The sequence below is a fragment of the Cantharellus anzutake genome (assembly GCF_015039405.1).
Source record: "Cantharellus anzutake strain C23 chromosome Unknown EI90scaffold_66, whole genome shotgun sequence".
Lineage (NCBI taxonomy): Eukaryota > Fungi > Basidiomycota > Agaricomycetes > Cantharellales > Hydnaceae > Cantharellus > Cantharellus anzutake.
The window spans coordinates 435,385-450,957 of record NW_024067016.1 but is presented as its reverse complement, the minus strand read 5'-3'; the positions used below and the strand labels follow the sequence as shown (position 1 = coordinate 450,957).

Here is a 15,573-nt window from a genome sequence, read left to right as displayed (position 1 = left end):
TGTCAGCAATTTGGAACTTTTTTTTGAGGACCAAATCAACAAACAATTCCCATCTCTTCACAAAGTAGTATGCTGCAATGGCAGGATTGTCATTCAAGTCCTCTCGCCTCTTCCTATAGGCTGCCTGCTCCCCAACATCCTGTGATTCTGCTCACTGTGGCATGTGCTGGTGGAGGTCTGGCCATTGGAGATCTGCAGCTGAGGCAGTTATGAATGCATGAGGTGAATGGAGCTGGTACATCATGGCAGTGAGTTCACGCTGACGTGCCATCCAAAATGGTTTGGTTCCAGCAAGTTTCACCCCTGATCTGGAGACACGCTTTGCAAGTTCCCTCAGCTGATCAGGCCCAGCATCTGCCACCATCTCCCTTATCTGCTCCACTGTCCACTGCCGTTCATCTGGGTGAGTGGTAAGATACCATGAGGAGTCCTTTTTGGCCTGAGTGCGCATGATGGTGTTTAATGCCCAATAGCGAAAGCGAGGGTGCCTTGCAAAACGACCATCTTCATAGCGCATTAGGTGTGAAGCCCATTCAGAGAATGAGACTGGTTTTTGATGGGGAGTGTGAAAGTCTGCCTGGCCAGAAGGAAAGAGACTGGGGAAAGCCCTTGAGGCAATAGGGTTGTTATGCCATTCACTCACTGGCTGAGACTCAATGTGTGGCATGAGAATAGGTTCTTGTCCCACTTGTGCTGCCAAGCGCAAGTTTTGGAACTCAGAGACTCGCTCCTCATTCACATTTGGGACAAACCCTGATGTGAAAAGTGCCCTCCCCCCATTGTACCATCAGTTTCATCCCCATTTGATGGCCCTACAATATCATCACCCCCTCCTTCATCACCCACTTCACTGATCCTAATGGACTGCAAATGTCCATGGACACTGCCACTCTCTGGGAGTTGGGAAAGATTCTCCTGACTAATTATGACTTGGTGATATGCTGGGTGGTGCTCAACAAGCCATTCTAACCACTGCTGAACAACTTGGCGCCGGACATAGTAAAGATGCTGAACATCATGGCCAAGGACATGGTCTGGGCCTTCCCGTTGGATCTGTATGACCTCACACTCCTCAGGCAGGATGGGAAGCAACTGGCGAACTTCAGATGTATCACGGACAAAGTTGCAAATATGTCCAGAATATTTCATCTGTCCACCATACACAGTGTGGGCTTGCATGACAACATGGATAGGGGCAATCAGCATCTCCTCAATTTGTGTAAGCTCCAAGGAAGGATCATCCAAGACAAACTGTGGCTTGGGGCCAGGGTCCATGGAATTTTCTGCTGTGTACTTGGTGTCCTTTTTACACCTCACACAACAACCATTCTTGACTTTCAAGTCAAACCATGTCTCATGGCAGTTATTGCAGTGCTCCATCTGAATCTTCATCAGCTCTTCCCGGAACTTTGCCAACAGAGCCTGATCTCCTGGAGATACCGCAGATCAAAATCCCCTCCTCAAATCCTCATCATTGAGCCCTTGATCCCACTGTGAGTCTGATAGGGATGGTGGTGGGGATGGAGTCAGGGGAGAAGGTTCAGGAGAGGACTGTTCTGGTGATGAAACTGGAGATGGAGGGGGAGGTGAAGATCGATCTGCCATTTGCTCCTGGACTGCCCTCTGGCGAGCCCTCCTGTGATGATCCTCATCAACACACCTCCGACACCTGTTCCTATCCCCATCAAATGCAGAGACAGGTGCATTGTGGCCACGATTGCATTTTCGCATTGGCTCCGGAGGATTGGGCACAGGAGATGAAGGGGGAGGTGAAGATTGAACTGCCATTTGCTCCTGGACTGCCCTCTGGTGGGCCCTCCTGCGATGATCTTCATCAATACACCTCTGACACCTGTTCCTATCCCCATCAAATGCAGAGACAGGTGCATTGTGGCCACGATTGCATTTTCGCATTGGCTCTGGAGGATTAGGATCTTGAAAGGGATCTTGAGATGGCTCCTGATAGTGACTTTGAGGCAGAGATGGGAGTCCAGGAAGAGAGAGGGGTTCAAGACGCCCAGGGAGCGCATACATGCCATCATCAGCCCCACCTTGAGCTGGAGACCCAACACGAGTCCTCTGGTGCTGTCTACGTGTCTCTTCAGGAGTGTGTGAGAGACATTCAGAATGAAGTCTAGGGCCAGTAGAGTTTGGTGGAGTGATTTCTACACAGAAAAGTCATTCTTCATATCCTGCTGACAACAGAACACAACATACGTGGTGTACTCCTAGGTGTTTCTGGGGCTTTGGACCCAACTTGAGACTGAACATTCAGTTCTTGAAGCCCAAGAGCAAGTTGTGTCCCAATAGATGGATTTCGGTTATGTTGGGGTCTCTGTTGAGATGGCCCAGAAGAGTTGGGTGGTTGTTGGGACAGCTCGGCAGGGGATTGTGGTACAGCAAAAGTAGATTGGGAATGATTTGGAGTGGGAGACTCAGTTGAGTGTGGTGAACCCTGGCTAGCTGCATAATTCAACCTCCTCCTCTCATTTCTTCTCTTCTTCTTCTCTGCAAGGAGCACCTCATCCTCAGTGGGCATCTAAAATTTATTCAAGTTATGTAAGTCTTAAGATGTCAATTATAAATATTGCTGCACCCACAGTTTCAATGTGCACACCAAATAAACAGAAAAGGTCACTGTAAAGGCAAAATACCCTATTACAGGCAAATTGAATAAATTTCCTATCGTGAAGCAGGGAACAGGCTCGCTGCACAAGTTGACCAAATGGAGCAAGGCTGGCGCATTTCCCAAAGGGAAAAAGGGGCCAGGAATCCTGGCAACTTGCAGGCTCTGAGCGGTACTGGTCTTAACTGCCGAACTGATCCCAGTCTGTGCGGGCTAACACAGGGGCTGAGGGGCAGGGGTCGCACTTCAGAGACCTTTGAACCCTATAGATCTACTTCAGATAGTACTATTCACACAAAGTCCTAAGCCCAGGGCACTCAAGACTTCACAGGATGGGATGGGATGGGGTAGCAAGGAGTTGCACAGAGTGAGAGAGAGAGCTGCAGTAAGTGCGCGTGTTTTCAGCACAGCCACATTTTCGCGGAGTGCCATCTCCTCTTGTGTTGATAAAGCCAATCACTACATAAAGCTTAAATTTCACACCAGTTTAACAGATATGAAGCTTGAATAATAATAATGATTTTTTTGTATTTTTGTGTGCAAGGAGTTGCAGAGAGAGAGAGCAGCAAGCAGTACGCATGTTTGCAGCACAGCCACATCCTCGCGGAAGTGCCATTTTCCCTTGCCTTGATCAGGCTAATCACTACATAAACCTAAATTTCACACTAATTTAACAGATATAAGGCTTTAATTATAATTGTGATTTTTCTGTATTTTTGTGTATATTGTATGTTTTGTCCAGTGTTGCACCATTGCACACACACAGTGCACGGTTGAGATGTGCATTTGGATCCGATGTCCCACGGGGTGACGATTTCTCACGGGGTGACGATGCGCAATTCACAACGCGCTTTCCCACGGGAAAAAAAAACGAACCCCCTCTGTAAACAAACGCCTCGCAAGCTCGGCCAATAACGTGTCGTTCTCCGAAATCATCATCGGCGTATGGATCAGTGTATCAAGCTAGGCAAGCCAGCGAACGCACACCGATTATGCAATATACCCCGAGGCTATTTTTGTTATGAGGGTTCCCCTCAAACTGGAGGTAAAACTGATCTCCAATACCACTTCAATTCAGCCAGCTGAAAAATCTTTCTCCCCAACACTCGCTGCATTATCGTCTCGCCGTTCACAAGCACGCAAAACTTTCCAAATAGTTCAAAGTATCATGTATCCCCAATAAGACTGTACACCGTCTGAATTCTACTTAGAGAACGCTTGGGCTTGTAATGTATAGAGCTTTGCATAGCCTCCATCCGGTATACTCATCAGTTCTTGATGCGTCCCGGCTTCCGCGATGGTCGAGTCTTTCATGAACCTAGAAGAATCCCGGGTCAGTCCAGAGGACTCCACTGTGCAGCAAGATCACAAACAAGATTATATCGGCATATCTGGTGAGATAGCCAAAACGATGGGTGCTGAAGATCATGGTTTTATTGCCTTTAAGCACTCGGAGCCGTTCAAATAGATCTTTGGGGACGTTAATTCATTTTCGTCCCTTCGTATCTGATAAATGTGAGTGACAGGCTTACCAAATTCCGCTTGCGGATCGAGCGCCGCACTGGGTTCGTCGTAAACCAAGAGCGAAACTTCTTCAGGCTTGCGCATAAACGTTCTAGAGCTAAGATGCGGATGCATTTCAGTCTTTGGATTCGGTGACAAGGAATAGACCCACAGAGCCAACCGTTGCTTCTGGCCTCCGCTAAGATTTGTTCGTGTATCTTTCGAACTGAGGCGAATATCTTCTGGAATGGCATAAAAGATGTCGTTTGCTTCGGGTCCAGAAAAGGAAAAGTACTGTCGAAGATGACTCAAGTTCGTGTCCTCTTTCATGGGAAGTTCATTAACGAATCCTTCGGCTCCGCCCAGCTTCAGGGCTTCACGCACTTGCTCATCTTCATATTCTATGGTATTGCTCCCTAGACGGATACCTTCTTTGATCTAAGGCGGTTTTATCACACCAATGATCCTAGGTGATCAAAGCAACATACCGTCATCGGAAAGGTTTGGAAGTCCTGAAATAGAACATTGAGGGACTTCCGAAGATCCAACAGTCGGTAACGGTTTATCGGTAGGTTGTCTAAGTATATTGTGCCTTCTGTAGGATCGAAGAGCCTTGGCAAAAGCTTCAGTATAGAGCTCTTCCCTTCCCCGTTCATTCCGACAATTACACAAAGACCGCCCGCTTTGATATCAAAATTGACGTTCTTGAGGGCGAATGAGTCAGAGCCAGGGTACCTAAACGACACATTCTTGGAGCAGTGTGGAGCACGAACTATTGAGTATTCGGTGTATGCTTACTTCGAATCTAACAGAGACCCCTTCTCCCGGCTTCACGCTTGAAGGGAATCGCTCCGTACCGTCTTGCACTTGATTAGGGATGGAAGCAAGCTCGTAGAATTCCTTGATTGACAGGAGCAAATGATAGAAAGAAGATTGATCATGATACATCCTCAACATTAGGGAAGTAACTGTCAGCATTTGGTCTTGGACGACATTGAGGGCGACAAGAGAGAGAGGAATGTCGCGAGGAGTACGAAGAGCTTGCAAGGCGAACGCAACCTGTGTTTCCAGATAAATAATTCGAGTGACATAAACACATGTGTGTCCATACTTTAGGGAGCTCTCCACAAACGTCCTGGAGCAAGCGAATGAATATGCCCCTGTAGCTCGGCGACCTGTGTTTCTCCCACACCTGGTCTGGAAGGAGGGGTGCATGCTTGGGCATGGTCTCCACGAAATCTGATCATGAACGGCGGTGTCAGGGTAATCGGATCGCTTCGTTCATCCGATGGATGCACACCTCGCTTGATGTGTTGGCCGTAGTTTCCAGCAACAAGCTCTTGACGGAAGGGCGAAGGATTAAAGCACACGATGGCCTTGCGCTCAGCATGTATGTCTGGCGTTGGGTCCGTTCTTCTTGCCACGAACGCTGATCCGTTGCCGAAACGCATCAGGTGGAGCACAATCACCGTGAATGGTCAAAAATTTACATTCGGGGCCCAGAAGCTGCAGGTACCACTTCAGAAGCAGTCCAACAAAACTCCAAATAGCCAAATGGTAAGTCCCAGGGTTATTTTTCAGTAATCCGCGGAGTACAAAGAGTTGGGAACCCAGTTGTACCACACTCCCTGCTGTGTTTCTAATTATGTTGACAACATCCAAGGAGCGGCTTGATGTGAATGCCGCTGAAACTTGGACGCAACCCCAGGATCCTGGGAGGTTGGGAGGTCAAGTCTGAGAAAAGCTTGCATCGAACCTCAGTGAATAACACCAAGTAAACTTGAAATTGTCGCTAACCATCGAATAGATACAGATCGAAGTGGAGATTCACTTCTCTCTTCACTCTTTCCGAGATATTGTACGTAGATAGGACACTTCTCGTCAGATTGCAAGCTCCCACACCGACGGTTGCCCACAAGAAAGCCGTTTGATCTAGTTCGCGTTGGTCAATGGAGTGTCGAAACTATCACGAAAGAAAGGATGTGTAAGAAGTCCATTTTACGACAGGCAAACAAGCGCTCACGATCTCAAACAAAGCCACTGAGAAATGGAGATTTACCGCAGGAATGAGGGCCTCCAAGACACCTGATATTCTACGCCATATTCATTTCCATAGGTAAGTATGGACTGGAGGGGGACATACATAAAAATAACCCAAGACCAGGGACATATCCAGTACAACTCGCGTAGCCGCAACAGATACGGAAACAGGTCTATATATTTTCGAATGGGTTTTCGCGACTCCCGAGTATATTCTTCCTACAATGTGCCTCTTTAGTCTTCTTGGAGTTTCCCAGATACCAAAACTGATAGCCATCCTTTACGAGAGTTGAGATTTGATCAGAGCTGAGGGGCGATTGTTTGCTCTGACGCGGTTGTCTGTAATGGCTCTGCTCATTTGCTCAACTTGGAACAGCTGCCAAAGTAGAAACAATGAAACTACCGGTTCAGTGGACAATGCGAGCTGACGTAGGCAGGTGACCACAAGGTGACCGCCTGAGTTGACGTACCGTACTATGTAGCTTGCTGCTGCTTGGCGCCGTCTTCAGGTCCCGTGATTACTTGGCTTGAGGGACTGAGTCATTCACCTTGAGGCCACCCTCTCATCCCAAGACCAATATGGAAGATCTGTCTAGTTTACTTAATACAGCGCGCGAACTCACGTCGCATGTCGCGAGATCAGACTTGCCTCCTGTTAATCTTTCATTGGAGCAAATCGAAGCTCAATCGAGACGACTAGGGAGGCAGCAAGCCCACACCCCGGATAACGGCAAAGGGTTGGAGATCTTCACTTATTCTTCCTATCACCTGCTCAGTGCGCGTCCCTGTCATGTAGGAGCTACTTGCTTGCTAAAGCCAACGTCGACGCCCCGGCACTCGCGTCATCGATTGCCACTCTGAACACGGCTAACACTTTTCTTCCACTCAACCCACTGAATGACACGGATGTTTCCGGCTATCTCAAGCATGCTTACGAGCAAACACTGATATCAACTATTGAAGAAGGGAGACGGCAAACCGAACAAGAATTTTACCAAAATCTTGAGTTGAGGGCGCGTAAAGATTGGGAAGCGCGGAAGAAGCGCATCTTTGAAGAACTGGGAGTAGGCCAGGGTCCTGCCGAAACCGAGGGTGGAGACCGTGAGGGTAGAGCGCGATTTGCTGGTCAACATGCGGGGATGAGGAGCAAGAAACTCTTCGGCGCGTCCGTAAGTGTTTCTGCCTCTGGCGTTCGCCTACACTGATCTTTGGCTGTCACGATAGTATGTTGCTCCCCCAGCTCAATCAATAACAATGAACACGAAGTTTATGGCGTATCTTCGTGTTGTTTCGGAGCTCAACTCTCATCGCTTGGCAAGCACATCCTATCCACTCCTTGCCAACTTAAGCGAGGCCGCACGAGCAATTAGTGAAGATGTGAGCCCCCTGAAGGTCCCTGTATGCATTCGCTTACGCTCTCACTCAGGCGCTGAGAATAACGCACACCTACGATATCCTCACTTCCATCACTGGCGAACGACCAAAACTTCCACCGTCACATACCCAAGCTCATATCCTGAACTCCGCTGTCCTTGAAAGAGCATATGCTCGTGCTTATCTTGGCTCTCAGGAGTCTCAGGAAGCACTGGAACTGCGGAAGAGAATTGCTGAGGGCTCGCGAAGAGCCTTAGAATTCCAGTGGGTCGCCTGGAATATTTGCCATTTCAGCCTTAACCCTAATATTGTAAGGTATTGGGAGATTGTTGAACGCACTATCCAGCAAAACCCAATAGATGCTGGCCTTGGAGGTGATCCTTCCCCGGCGAACAAGACTCGTGCTTTCTTGAATGTTCAGTTCTATAAGAACGGTGCCTGGGATAGCCGTATTAGTGTAAGGAGGCGCTGATTACGGACTTCACGATACTAACACGTCTACACAGTTGTTGGCTGGGAAACCGCTGTGGGCCATCCTGTACTACCTCGTCCGAACGGGGCATTTAAAGGAGGCTATTGAAAGCGCCTCACAACATGCCACCATCTTGAATAGTCAAGAGGAACTTTTCACCACCCTTCTGCAGACATGGGCCGAGTCCCCTGATAGAAGGTATTGATTGTTGTATATTTGGTTCCCTACGCCGGGCTTACCTATCATAGACTACCATTAAACCTTCGGGAGCGTTTGCTTGCCAACTACAACTCGCACGTACTGCACGCGCGAGACGTCGATCCATTCAAGTTGGCACTCATCAAGCTAATAGGGAGGATCGATCCGCAACGACGCAACATTCCACTGGTCATTGCTTCCACCGAGGACTGGGCTTGGTTCCAGCTGGCTATGGCGAGTTTTCGATACCGATTTAGGGTTTAGACAGGTTCTGATCGATTCCCAAGATTGACGAAGAAGCTGTGTCTTTGAAAGACTTCGCACAGTCGCTTTTAACCTATAAAAAATCACATTTTGAACCCGAAGGAAAGCCACGGAGGGGCATCTGGGCATGTCTTCTTCTCATATGTGGTCTCTTCGAGCAAGTGAGCTGTTTTCACGAACAGCAACATCAGTTACTGATAAATTGTAGGCAGTTGCGGCTCTATATGAGATACCAGAACTACAAGTTGAGGCAGTTCACCTCGCCATTTCCCTGTCGTATTACGGTCTCCTACGCGTTCCCAGCAAAGCCGAGTCCTCTGATGTTGAGATTTGTGAGTGCGAAAGCTTTTCATGGAAACTTCATATGCCCAACATCGGAACTAGTGATCACATCTCCCGTACGACCAGCAATGCTTAATTTAGCTCTCCTCGTCAGCCGGTATATAAGGCAGTTTCAACGAACTGATCCCAAGGAGGCCTTGCAATATGTATACTGCATCACTCTCAATTCAGACAAGAGCAGTAGCCTGGCTCCGAAGCAAAATCCTTCCAGCCGTGAACAAGTTGAAATTGCTCGGCAACTTGTCCAGCGCGTCATCCTTGGTTGTGATGGCAAATGGGACGACCTTGTTGGAGCTTTTCGAGAAGATGGTACTAAAATTGTACGTTACTCCCTATTCGTGTGGTTTCCTAGTTGTTCTAGCTCATTGCCTCCTAGCCGGGGATACTCGAGCGCAGCTTGCCTTTGCTGCACCTGGGCTCACTTGCAGAGTACCACGAAGCGGTCCTGCTGCCAGCTGCTGATGAATGCGAGCAAGAAGGCAAGCTGGTTGACGCTATTAAACTGTACAATATCGCCGGTGCCCACGATACGGTTATTGCTTGCCTTACGCGTGCCCTTGGGAACGTTCTCTCTGAGCCAATGGGCGGAGAAGGCGATTCCCTAGAATCGCTAACTCGAAACATTCTCGACCATTATTCGCGTAGAGGAGATGCCATCGGGCCAAAGCGCCAGGATCTTATGTGCCTTCTGAAAGTAAGAGAAGCTGGAGTTGCCTACGATGACAAGCAATATGAAACGGCACTTGCGGTAAGTTCATTGTATGTGATCTTTACTGATCTCATCACCACAAAAGGCAATCGAAGCTTCAGGATTGATTCCGTTTGATGGGGATGTGCAGGCCATCACACGGAAAGCCGACTCCTTCAAAGAGAACGACGAAGCGATCACGATGAATTTGAGCCATATTCTGTTATTGGCCATGAACATATTACATGGGCTACATGGAAAGGTCAAACATGCTATGCATGGAGACAACTCTCGCACAGCAGTATGTGTTTCATTTTATGAGAATGACTTCTGCCCACATACTCATAACCAATCCAGGCATTAGCAGAGATCCGAAGAAAGTCTCGTGCACTGATGATGTTCGCGAGCATGCAACGATATCGTATGTCAGCGGACGTGTATGGCCAGCTAACACGACTGGATGTAGCTGTGGCGCATTGATTTGGGACATCTCCAGTTGTCTTGACCCATCTTGTATTTAATCTTGTTGTGTCAAGAAGGAAATGAATTATTCACGCGTGTTTCCCGAACGAAGGATGTTGAGTCCAACGACCTCTCAACTTCTTCAAGCCTTCTTCGCCACCAGTTATGTCTCTTCGATCTATGTTCATCCCGATGGCCGCCTGAAGTTCGAGATAACACCTCGAGGGAAAAAATCTCCTACGAGAACAAGGAATGACCCTCTCGTGATCCGCACCCGACTAACCGCTGTCGTGCTCGCCACCATTGTGAGCTGTGTGGTGGTCATTACCACAGTATTCGCCACACTTCCCAGTGTAGAAAAGGTATTTTGCGGTTGACCCACTCCATCAAGCTAGTTACCGATAAGATGTTCTAGACGTTGCCGAATGCTTTGACGCAGGCATGGTCACTTTTGGGATTGAAGCCCTCATTCACTACACCCCGCATCATACTACCATATCTCCTCGTCCCAGTGCTCTACAGTGGCCCTCTATTTACTTCCTTTCTTGCGTCAGCTCTTCCTTTCCAGCGTAAATTCTCATTCGAGCTTGACGTGGTCAATACATACTCAAGCTTACAGGGATTACGGAACTACATAATAGTGGGTTACGCGAACTGCACCCGGTATACAGCCAGTTCCAAATACTTATAGGCGCCAATAACGGAAGAAATTGTGTTCCGAGCCTGCATTCTTTCTGTATCGAGGATGGCAGGTGCTTCTTGGCAAAGAATGATTTTTGTGACCCCCCTTTGGTTCGGAGTTGGTGCGCCTCCATTATCGCAATATCCTAGCGCGTCCTTATTTGTTTTCTAGCTCATGCTCACCATGCTTGGGAAGGGTTTAACATGTACGGAGGCACACAGCGAGCTCTCGGGAATGCCGTTGCAACCTCAAGTATGCCTCTGACGCCACATGCCACTCCATTTTATTGATCATTCCTATCTCTTCTTAGTCATACAGCTCTGCTATACAACTCTGTTCGGGTGGTATACCTCCTTCGTTTTCCTGCGGACAAGGTCGATCTACGCCGTTTGTGCCGCACACATGTTCTGCAACTTTGTGGGTCTTCCAACAATTAGCGGAGATTTGAAAGATTTCCCTCGGCATAAGCTAAGTACGTGATTAGTCCGCAAGCCGCGGTTTAAACTGAACATCGACATCTCCTAGTGATTTGGTGTTCTCATATTGGAGGGATTGTAGGGTTTTTCCTGCTCTTAGGTCCATGGACCGCTGGGTTGTAGACCGCTCCATGTATTGTAGTGATGATTTATGTTATTGTTGGATGTTCTCAACTTCAAACTTGATTGTGGAAGTCAAGCAATTAGCAGTCTGAGCCTTGATCGACGATCACTGCGGAAGTCACGGGACACAACCTATGCGTTGCGGCACAGCTGAAGCCTGAAGCCTCACTTAGTTCTACCCGCCGTTCCACTACTTTCTCTTTATTGCTACAATTCATCAACACTGCAGCCATCCATAGCTCTTTGTTGTAGTTTTTATCAATGTCTCCTCCCCACTATGATTTTCTGATTAAGGTGGGAACCGCGTTGTTGAAGGGGTCCTGCGCTAACTTTGGCCTTCCAGCTTCTCCTCATCGGCGACTCTGGTTAGCCTATTAGGACATTAAAGTGTTTTAAACATGTGCTCAGGAGATTGTTTGTTGCCCCATTGCAGGTGTTGGAAAGTCCTGTTTGCTTCTCCGGTTTTGTGACGACGCGTGGACTCCCTCCTTTATTACGACTATTGGCATTGATTTCAAGATTCGGACCATTGAACTTGATGGGAAGCGTATCAAACTGCAAATCGTCTGTATCCATTGCTTTCTTGGACCAGCTCCTCCTGACCCGCAGTTCCTTACCACCCCACTCTGCATCTGTAGTGGGATACCGCAGGACAAGAGCGATTCAGGACTATCACGACAGCATACTACCGAGGAGCTATGGGGATCCTACTAGTATATGATGTGACTGACGAGAAGTCGTTTAACAGTGCGTATTCAGTTTCATCGATACGCGAGGCTATAACAACCCTCGTCTCAGACATTCGTACATGGCACTCCAATATCGAGCAACATGCATCGGAAGGCGTTAACAAAATTCTCATTGGTAACAAGTGCGATTGGACGGAGAAGCGTGCCGTTACCCAGGAGCAAGGCCGTGAGCTGGCACAAGAATTGGGAATCGACTTCATGGAGACCAGTGCGAAAGCGAATGAGGGGGTTGAAGAAGCGTTCTTTTCACTCGCAAGGTTCGCTAAGTTGATTCAGCCCCGGTTTCACTACTAACCCGATGAACCTGCAGGGCAATCAAAACTCGCCTCATCGATTCACAGCCGCAGAGTTCGACGGTCGGGCAGCCAGGTTCATCAGATAGCCTAAGGGTTGGACAGGGTAACACTCAAAACTACTCGTCTTGCTGCTGAGAGTATATTTGGGCTTGCTTCCATGACGTATTCATCTCTCCCTGTATCATACATCACCGATACATAGTTGTTGAATATTGTCCGATCTTCCCGGAAATTAGACGGCTGCATTCCAATTCCCTCCCCACCACCGCTTCGTACGCTCACCGCCGAACTCAAAGTATTCGTCTTTAGACGTGCTGGCATCTGTATAACTGCTGCTACGAGCAAAGGATGCCATCCCTTTCCAGGCATCGATTCGGGGATCTGATGCGAGACGCACTGTAAAGGGAGTATCGGGAGCAAGAATAGGCCGCAGAGAATTCTGCAGGCGCTCAGTGAACCCTGGCATCATCGCTGGCCCACCCGTCAGAAACACATCCTTGGAACATGCTCAGTCGATTGTGATTCGTAGAATGTGGTAGGGGTAGCATACCTTTACAATGCGGCTTCGCTCTTCTGCTGCAAAACTTTTGAGAATATTCTCAATTAGCTCACTCAGACCAGCAGAATCCACCCCTGCGGCGCCTGGTCCGAACCAAGCCTCGGGTACTCGCCACCGCTCGATGTTGAGGTGCACTCGATGGATGCCCTCAGTGTCTCCTTCCTCGTACTTGGGTCGAAATGCGGACATCAATGCTGAGCGCCTTGTTGTAATAGCCGAGTAGGTGTCAGCAGTGGTAAATGAGGGATCATGGCTCAACAGTTTCGACTCGATTGTCGTGAGAGTTGCGAGATCCTCTTCCTCTTCGTCCGACGCGTTTTCCAAACTCTATATCAATGAGTCTCATTGACCTGCAGCGACGGTTACGGAGTCACGAACAAACCTACCACTTGACGGTAAATGAGCCAATCGTCATCATTCTCGCCGAACATGTCCTCTGCCACATTCCATGAGTCGATTTGAGTAGCGATTTTCATTTAACATACCAGCTCCAGCTTTCTTGCGTTTCTTATCCGCAGGCACTTCATCAGCTAGATTGACGATATGCTTCATTCGCGTCTGAGACACAGCACTTTTCCTGTCCATTATCTGAGCCCTCCGCTTCTTTCGTTCTTTAATGCGGTTCATCACCTCCTAGTTTATGTATAAACATGTGAGGTGGGGACTGCAGAACAGGGGACGCACTTGATGACTCCGACGCATCTTGAGCGACCAGCTTTGAAAATCCTGTTCACGTTCCTGTTCCTCGCGTCTTTCAAATTCCTCTTTTAATTCTTTCTCCCGCTCTTTCTCTTTCTTCGCCCGCTGACGCGCCTCGTGGGCGGCTTTCATCAATCGTTGCCTCTTTTTCTCCTTTAGTTGTTCTTCGTCTAACTACCACAAGAGTCAGGGTCGGTCCTCTGGGGTTCAAAGGGATCTACTTTATGATCTGGGACGTCCACTAACGGAAACGTGGTTTCAGCCTAACAGGTTTGGGAATCAGAGACATAATTGCGAGACTAGAGGTCAACGTACATCAATTTCCTCCTCCTGACCTTCCTCTTTACGCTTAGCGCGTTTGATAGAAGTTTGTAACTTCTTAATGATGTCGTCCAGCATCGCATCGGACTCAACTCCTTCCGCCTTGAGCCTGGCCTGGAAACAAATGGGTGGGGATATGCAGTAAACCAACAAGCCTCTTACCGCATAGTCCGACTTCTTGTCTTTTGATCTTAGCTCCCTGATGGCGAGGAGATTGTCGAGATCTTGCTCTCGCTGGAGCATCTACCAGAAGTTAAGTATTCAAACACAGTTCGCAAGTGACTCTGAATGAGTCAGGTACAAACTTTTTCGCTTCGAACCTTAGCAGCCTGTTCCTGCAACCGGCGGCCGGCCTCTCTGCGTCGTTCAGCTATACGAGCAAGCTCTTCCTCCGTTTTTTCTTCGCCCTGTACTTCGAAATCGTGGCTCAGAACTAGATGAACGGAATGACGATAATATATACCGTGATCGTGAATGGAAACTGGACAATGATGTTTGCAGCCGAAAGCGATGATGGCACTTTGAGCTGTCTGATGGTGTCCACGTAGTTTGAAGAAACCAAGAAAAAATTATGAAGCATCCACTAACACGCTCAGTGTGAATAACACTGAATCCTTCGAACAAATGTGCTTACAGTTGCATGCTGAGGTGTGATCTTAGTGGGGAACCCTGAATATTTGAGGTTAAGAAGCTTTAGAAGATACTCTGAGGCTTGAGAACCACCCCAAGGTAGTCTATGAGGTAACATGGAGCACACGTGCGTCGTAAGAGATTACTAAGACCGCCTACCGTTTGGCCTGATTAAAAACACCCCTCCCATTCAAGAAGGGAATGACCGAAGTGGATGAAGTGTTGAACGAAATTACAAGGCCTTCTTGTGGAGCGGATGGTTCAGGGCAGTTATAAGCGTGCGAAAGCAAGGCGTCAACGGCGTATACTACTCTCGGAACAGAATAGCATTCGAACAAGAGTTCGGACATCACTAAGAGGGGAAGCTTGTGTGAAGCGTCGCCACGCATATGGAGCAATGAACTGACAGCGGCGATTGGCGAGAGGAGTGCAGAATCTCTCCGACATTATTACCGGATGACTGACAGAATCATCATCCAGCCCAAGTTTCAAAAAAGCATAGTCAAGACATCCTTCCTTGAAAGAACCATAGGTGTGAGGGTAAGAGCCTTGTCTATGACTGTACAACACAATCTTCACCAGAGCTTCGGCATTCAAAAGCACTTCTGCTTCCCACGGAGACTTGGCAGCCCCGCGTGATGGACCATCGACCTCCGCAGCAGCGCCAAAAAGCCCAAGCATCTTGCCGCTTCTTCTGTCTTTATATTTCGAAAACATATTGGGATTGGAGAATGGGGCCCCGGATGTTGCGAAGCCATATCTCAGGTCGGTTGAGCCTCCAGAACACACGGACCTTGAGCATGATAAAACCCATAACGCCAAGCCTCCACTCACCGTTGTCGATCACGATGGGGGTTTTTGCGGCGAAGTGCGTATTTCTGTAGTCCGTTTCAAAGGAGTCCAATGACAGCAAGGACTGGCTTGGGAGGTAGTGCACGGACATAAATGATTGGGCAAGCTATCGCGGGGCTGCAAGCGCCCTGATCGCGGTGTGACGTTACGCGAACATGTCACGACATGTGACTTACCTTCATACATTCAACCTCCCGACTCCGAAACCCGTTGCAAC

The 15,573-nt window shown here is 48.4% G+C and overlaps 5 protein-coding genes across 5 annotated transcripts; 3 read left to right on the top strand and 2 right to left on the bottom strand.

Annotated features, from left to right (window-relative positions):
- Positions 1-3,760: 3,760 nt before the first annotated feature.
- On the bottom strand, positions 3,761-5,258 carry EI90DRAFT_3077157 (P-loop containing nucleoside triphosphate hydrolase protein; the record flags this gene model as incomplete). Its single annotated transcript, XM_039061712.1, has 7 exons — positions 5,241-5,258; positions 4,928-5,188; positions 4,618-4,878; positions 4,302-4,567; positions 4,159-4,247; positions 4,000-4,096; positions 3,761-3,944 (listed from the first exon to the last, which is right to left on the bottom strand). Coding segments are annotated over exons 2-7 (1,004 nt in total), but the record flags the coding sequence as incomplete, so codon positions are not given.
- A 1,459-nt stretch (positions 5,259-6,717) lies between these two features.
- Positions 6,718-10,067, top strand: EI90DRAFT_3282146 (nucleoporin-interacting protein NIC96). Its single transcript, XM_039066885.1, has 14 exons — positions 6,718-6,906; positions 6,966-7,233; positions 7,276-7,338; positions 7,394-7,546; positions 7,596-7,807; positions 7,859-8,000; positions 8,050-8,213; positions 8,264-8,471; positions 8,501-8,638; positions 8,686-8,809; positions 8,862-9,139; positions 9,196-9,567; positions 9,614-9,808; positions 9,865-10,067. The coding sequence occupies exons 1-14, from the start codon at positions 6,749-6,751 to the stop codon at positions 9,985-9,987; spliced, it is 2,598 nt and encodes an 865-aa protein (XP_038911132.1). The 5' UTR covers positions 6,718-6,748; the 3' UTR covers positions 9,988-10,067.
- Positions 10,068-10,082: 15 nt separating this feature from the next.
- EI90DRAFT_3282145 (uncharacterized protein) lies at positions 10,083-11,305 on the top strand (the record flags this gene model as incomplete). The annotated part of the gene is made up of 6 exons (XM_039066884.1): positions 10,083-10,331; positions 10,385-10,609; positions 10,661-10,772; positions 10,823-10,903; positions 10,962-11,123; positions 11,177-11,305. 6 exons carry the CDS (start codon positions 10,083-10,085, stop codon positions 11,248-11,250), a joined length of 903 nt encoding a protein of 300 aa, XP_038911131.1. The 3' UTR covers positions 11,251-11,305.
- A 66-nt stretch (positions 11,306-11,371) lies between these two features.
- EI90DRAFT_3282144 (rab-type small GTP-binding protein) lies at positions 11,372-12,695 on the top strand. The gene is made up of 5 exons (XM_039066883.1): positions 11,372-11,544; positions 11,594-11,615; positions 11,684-11,814; positions 11,889-12,256; positions 12,310-12,695. The coding sequence occupies exons 1-5, from the start codon at positions 11,512-11,514 to the stop codon at positions 12,428-12,430; spliced, it is 675 nt and encodes a 224-aa protein (XP_038911130.1). The 5' UTR covers positions 11,372-11,511; the 3' UTR covers positions 12,431-12,695.
- EI90DRAFT_3001079 (actin-like protein Arp5p) lies at positions 12,429-15,501 on the bottom strand. The gene is made up of 15 exons (XM_039056324.1): positions 15,339-15,501; positions 15,084-15,280; positions 14,912-15,020; positions 14,664-14,856; positions 14,509-14,608; positions 14,326-14,457; positions 14,180-14,281; positions 14,037-14,117; positions 13,869-13,988; positions 13,775-13,816; positions 13,539-13,727; positions 13,340-13,487; positions 13,241-13,290; positions 12,846-13,181; positions 12,429-12,791 (listed from the first exon to the last, which is right to left on the bottom strand). Exons 1-15 carry the CDS (start codon positions 15,445-15,447, stop codon positions 12,528-12,530), a joined length of 2,172 nt encoding a protein of 723 aa, XP_038911129.1. The 5' UTR covers positions 15,448-15,501; the 3' UTR covers positions 12,429-12,527.
- Positions 15,502-15,573: the final 72 nt, after the last annotated feature.